Source organism: Austrofundulus limnaeus, unplaced genomic scaffold (genome assembly GCF_001266775.1).
Source record: "Austrofundulus limnaeus strain Quisiro unplaced genomic scaffold, Austrofundulus_limnaeus-1.0 Scaffold287, whole genome shotgun sequence".
NCBI lineage: Eukaryota > Metazoa > Chordata > Actinopteri > Cyprinodontiformes > Rivulidae > Austrofundulus > Austrofundulus limnaeus.
In genome coordinates, this window is record NW_013952689.1 from 115,149 (window position 1) to 120,896 (window position 5,748).

The 5,748-nt window shown below is 40.2% G+C and overlaps 1 protein-coding gene across 2 annotated transcripts in view; it reads left to right on the forward strand.

The window, feature by feature from the left end:
• ahi1 (Abelson helper integration site 1) overlaps window positions 1–4,129 on the forward strand; it is a 71,032-nt gene extending 66,903 nt beyond the window's left edge. For both annotated transcript variants that reach the window (XM_014021327.1, XM_014021326.1), the window contains one exon: window positions 3,794–4,129. In XM_014021327.1, the coding sequence (XP_013876781.1) occupies window positions 3,794–3,962 (169 nt within the window). In that variant the 3' untranslated portion in view covers window positions 3,963–4,129. The remainder of the gene's footprint in view (window positions 1–3,793) is intronic.
• The last annotated feature ends 1,619 nt before the right edge of the window (window positions 4,130–5,748 follow it).

Consider the following 5,748-nt stretch of genomic DNA (forward strand, 5'->3'; position numbering starts at 1 on the left):
TTCCCCGATTGCACAACAACTTCAAAATTACCGAACACATAACTGTCGCGTCCATGTTTACTTCCACAAACACAGGGAGCTGCGTGCCACGTCACGTTCTGAGACACGTTTTCTTCTGCGCATGCGTGTCACATCAGCGCTGTGGAGCGTTCACACAGGGGTCTGATGCAGGTCGCATTTAAAATGTAATGTGAACGTTCACACAAAAAGATCGGATTTTTTCAAAAAATCGGAACTGAGCATTAAGACCTGCAGTGTGAACTAGCCAGAGACCTCTCAGGAAGCAGTTGGAAGAGAGGAGCCAAAAGTAGTTGTTGACAGCCAGCTGAGAGTTTTTATCGAAGCGACACAGTTCAGTCAGAACAAGAAGCCCCCTCTGCTCAGGGTCTTACAGCTTGTTACTTTTTATGCATGTCTTCTGACAAGTGTTTTATAGGGGTGTATGTGGTGGTGTCATGCCACTTGTACATACACATTTATTTAGTGGTGGGCAGCGCTAATTAAAATTTTAGTTGCTCAATTTCTAAAGCACTAGTCAATTTATTTAGGCCCGCAAGTTCAAAAGCACATATGATCAATAAAACTTAGCGGAAGTTAAGTTAAAGCACAACATAATCTCTGTTTACCAGAAAGCAGCACTTTACTATCATCTAGTGGTAAGACCATTTTCTTTAACAGATTGGCACATATCGTCGCCGAATGCTGAGGTGATTCGTATACAGACTTTTAAATAATGGTTGTAAAACAAAAAAAGAATAGTTGTAGATTACTAGTTCTGCTACTTCTTGGTCATTTTCTTATGTTTATGGCAGAGCTTCAGTAAGAAAACATGCGGATATATTAGTAATTTTAAACTGTTTGTTGTAAAACTGGAGCGATGTATTCTGGGTAGGCTACAGGACACAGAACAGGAACTCTGTTCTTTACAAAATACGAGCGTGAATTTAAACTGTTCCGTGTTTCTTTCTTTACCATTATTTATTTATTTATTTATTTAATATTTGTTGCTGCAGTGTCCCTCGGAGAGAGGAGGTACAAACTGCACAGTTGTGTACGGTTCTGCAGATCAGAACTGCAGGTGGATTGTCACCCACTGAAGAAATTCAAATTGCTTTCTGTCGCAAAGAATTGTGGGAACACTACAGTCTGTACTAAGTGAAAACTGTCACCGAGAAGAGTCAGAAGTCAGAGTATAAAGCTCTGTGAACACAAAGCTGACTGAGGGGTTGCTGTTTCCTCACAGTGGAGAAACGTGTAAAGTAGAGACGTCCTGATGCATCTCATTAATCCAGGTAAAAGATCAAAAGGAAAAAAATTGTATAGGTCTTCTAGACGGGTTCTTCTCTAATGAAACGTTTCGTCTCTCCTCCAAGAGACTTCTTCAGTCTGAGAKTTTCAGGCAAAATTCAGGCTTTTAAGCCCTGCCTCCATGTGACTGATACTCACATCACATGGCTATCGTTGACACCTAATTAACACGTACTGTTAACAGGGGGTGGAGTAATACTGGCAATAGCAGCACTGTAGGAGGGGGACAACTGAAAACGGAGGCCTCCACCTCTGTTTAATGATGGACGGTCTTTCTTCACAAAAATGGCTTCTTTTACTCCTCTCTCAAACCAACGTTCCTCTCTATCAAGAATGAGAACATCCTCATCTCTGAAAGAGTGACCGCTGGCCTGTAAATGAGTGAAAACTGCAGAGTTTGGCCATTAGATGTAGCTCGTCTGTGTTGGGACATTCTTTTGAACAGTGGCTGCTTTGTTTCCCCGATGTATAACTGGTCGCAGTCCTCCTGGCACTTAACAGCATATACAATATTGCTCTGTTTGTGCCGGGGCAAAATAGAAAATTATTTTCTAAACATGATGTCCCAGTAGCTTTCAAACCCCAAAACACATTGCGGCAAAGGCTGGTTCACCCCAAAGATCCGGTGCCCCGGCACAAACAGAGCAATGTTGTATATGCTGTTAAGTGCCAGGAGGACTGCGACCAGTTATACATCGGGGAAACAAAGCAGCCACTGTTCAAAAGAATGTCCCAACACAGACGAGCTACATCTAATGGCCAGAACTCTGCAGTTTTCACTCATTTACAGGCCAGCGGTCACTCTTTCAGAGATGAGGATGTTCTCATTCTTGATAGAGAGGAACGTTGGTTTGAGAGAGGAGTAAAAGAAGCCATTTTTGTGAAGAAAGACCGTCCATCATTAAACAGAGGTGGAGGCCTCCGTTTTCAGTTGTCCCCCTCCTACAGTCCTGCTATTGCCAGTATTACTCCACCCCCTGTTAACAATAGGTGTTAATTAGGTGTCAACGATAGCCATGTGATGTGAGTATCAGTCACATGGAGACAGGGCTTAAAAGCCTGAATTTTGCCTGAAACTCTCAGACTGAAGAAGTCTCTTGGAGGAGAGACGAAACGTTTCATTAGAGAAGAACCCGTCCAGAAGACCTATACAATTTTTTTCTTTTTAAAGTAGAGACGGTTTTCCCCTTCAATGTTCAAGAAAATCATGACGAAGTTATATGAATTATGTGACTACAAGTAGACGGCTTTTTAGCTTTGCTGTAGATGAAACTGATGTCTGAATGTGAAACATTATTTGCAATTAGCGCTACTCAGTTCTAAAGTTAGAAAGTGCAATTCCGCACATCAATTTACGAAATTAGAAAAACCCCTAAAGCGCAAAGGAGAATTTTAGGTCCGCAATTAGCGGATTTGCGCTTTAGGGGACTAGTGCCCACCACTGCATCTATTAAAAACTTCTTATCCAGGTCATTTCAACTTTTGACAACCAATCTGTTTTTCACTCCCCAACAATCACATGGGCTTTGTTTTCCCAAAACTCTTATTTCCTGCCTGATAAAAACATATTTTAAAGCAACACATAACTGTTAGTCAACTTTTAAACTCTATGTATTTGGCAACATGGTAAGCAAATTTGGGAGTTCTCAGAGCTCCATCTAGTTTGTCAAGACCAAATATGGATTATTATGAACCTGCCCATCTGGCTACTCTTTCCTGACAGAAGGATAAGGAAAAATGACCTGGGGTTCGAAAAAGTAGTTATTACTTTATTTGAGCTGCACGTAATCCAGCAACCACTTCAGTAGCAATTTCTCCGATGGGTTTTTCTGTTTTTACAGCTTAAGGATGGCTTGTTTCATCTGCATTGAGAGCTCCTTTGACCACGTTTTCATCACAGCAAAATCTTCCAAATGCGAGCAGCACACCTCAGATCAACTCCAGGCCTTTTATCCGCTTCATTGAGAACGACATAATGAAGGAATTGCCTGTATCTGGCTATGAAAAAACCAATATAAATAGTCAATTGTCCCATTACTTTTGGTCCCTTTAAAAGCAGGGTGGCACCATGTTAAAGAGCCGAACTCCTAATTTCTCATCCAGTTTTAATGTGGATACCCTCAAAGAAAAGTGGAAAGTCTGGACTTTTTGTTCATGTCCATTATATAACTACAACTTCAATGTTTCAGTTAAATTAAAAAAACACCAGTCTCCAAATAAATAGCTCGTCTACAATTGAAACTATTTGGAGTCAGTTCTATTCAACATGGTTGGTCAGTTCTACACACCATACTCAGATTTACAGATATTGTGCTAAAATGTAGTGTTGTAGTAGCTGAGAGTCACAATAAGATAAACTCTGAGATGAAAGGAGGTGGGATATACATTCTTGTAATATTAGATCTTTGATCAACTGCTGACTTTCAGGGTTAACCTGTGACATGAAGGTTTAGACTGCTGAGTGTGAAATCTGGTTTTCTTACAGAACGAGACGAAAAAGGAAAGGAAAGAAACCCGGACAGCCTGCAACTGCAGTTAGTCAGACAGAGCCTCCAGGACGGATCAAAACCAGGATCAGAGGCCGACCAACGGACAGACCTCTCCCAAAGAGACCAGTGGGTTGGACTAACAGGGCCTTTGAACCCGATACCTGATACTGGTCTGTTTTATAATACTGGATACTTTGATATCTGGGTTTTAGGTTGTCTAATTATTTGTTTTATTCTGTAAAGTGCTGGAATCAAATTAATTACTTCATTAAAAAACACAATATGTATGTTAAATAATTTCTGTATAAAAACACACAATGTCTAAGATTGTACATCTAATTTTTAAATTCATTTTTTTGATTGCATTAAAAGTCAAAGCATTTTATATTTTCACAGTTGTACAAAACAGAAATTTTAGTTTAGACATATGTTTTAGAAGATGCCAAAAGCCATATTTATATTATAAATGCTTTCCATTTATTTGTAATTGTTTAAATATTTGTTGTCACACAGGTTTGAAATAAAGCATACAAACTATAAATCAAAACGTGCAGCTCAGTCAGAGAACTAGTTGTGGTGCTACATAACATAATGTGGACAAAATCTGCAATAAACCAAAAGTGGAAAAGAAATGATGGGACTTTGGTGAAACATGAAACGTGTTTGGAGCTCAGACTAGGTCGGAATCATTTAACATTTATATCGGTCAGAAAGTTGTCCATGACTGAACTGACATTTTAATATCTTATGTTTTTAAACCATTTTTGCAGTTTTTACCACAAACCCTTGAGCTTTCTCTTCTTACCTCCACAGTCTGGTTTTAGCTTCATCTAACAGCAGATTTCTGTTTTTACCTCTGAGAGGCTGATAGCTGTCTGACAAACAGCCCACACACAGTCTTCCATAGGTTTTATTCTATTTTAGCTCAAAATGTTTTATTTAAAGTTGGAAGTGAAGGTTCTGGTTAATATGTCATATCTGTAGAAAAAAAATTAATCGGTCTTCTGTTCTTTTCTGACTCAACAAGTATTTATTTGAGGTCTGTTTTTAGTTTATTTGTAGCTGTGTTTTCATCCAATTTTAATTCGAATTTTGAGCGAATTTTTTTAAATTTCGCAAAAACGAAAAAAAATAAAAAAAAACCCCGAAGAAATGCGAATCAGACGTGTTTCCATCAACTGGCTTGAAGTGAATCAATTACATTAGACACATGTATGTAGTAAACAGGAAGTAAAAGTTACAAACTCACAGGGACCACACATCTCAGCTTAATGGAGAGAAGTTATCAGGAACATGTTGCTACCGTCGGGAAAGTTGTACTTATTCCGTCATTTCAACTAGTTTTGGCAATTTTACATGCTGTTTGGAGACATAGAGGAGGAAATACAATTCTCTTCACTTTACTTGAAAAACTGAGAAGTCGCCGACAACAGGAGGAGGGTCCTGCTGCCAGCCGCGGCTGCAGTCGCTCTGGTACCGGTGTTGTATGAAATTCAGTTCCCCTGTGAAAATCTGTTCCCCCTGTGTTGGGTGCACCTCCCTCATATTAACCATTTAGGATTGGTTTGATTTTATACCTGGACCAGTGATTCTAAGGTTAAAGTGTATCTTGCCCCCACCCCCCGCATGAAAAGATAACTCCGCCCCAAGRCGAAATTTGAAAAATGCATCTAAGTGGGTAGGGGAGGGGGTTTGGGTAGGGGAGGGGGGTTAGAGAGCGGAGGTGTGGCCAGGACAAGAGAACGTGACAGCCGCGGCTGAACTGTCCGCCTCACACCACACCAGCCCTGGACAGAGGAGGTGGAGCGCTGCGCGACAGCCTGACAGAAAAAAATAAAAGCATACAGCTGCAGCTGCTCACAAGATCACTAGTTTAAATCAGGAATAAAAGTGTTGGGTCTTGTTTGACTGAAGTTCGGTCCTGTTCGGCTGTAGCTGCTCAGCTGTCTTT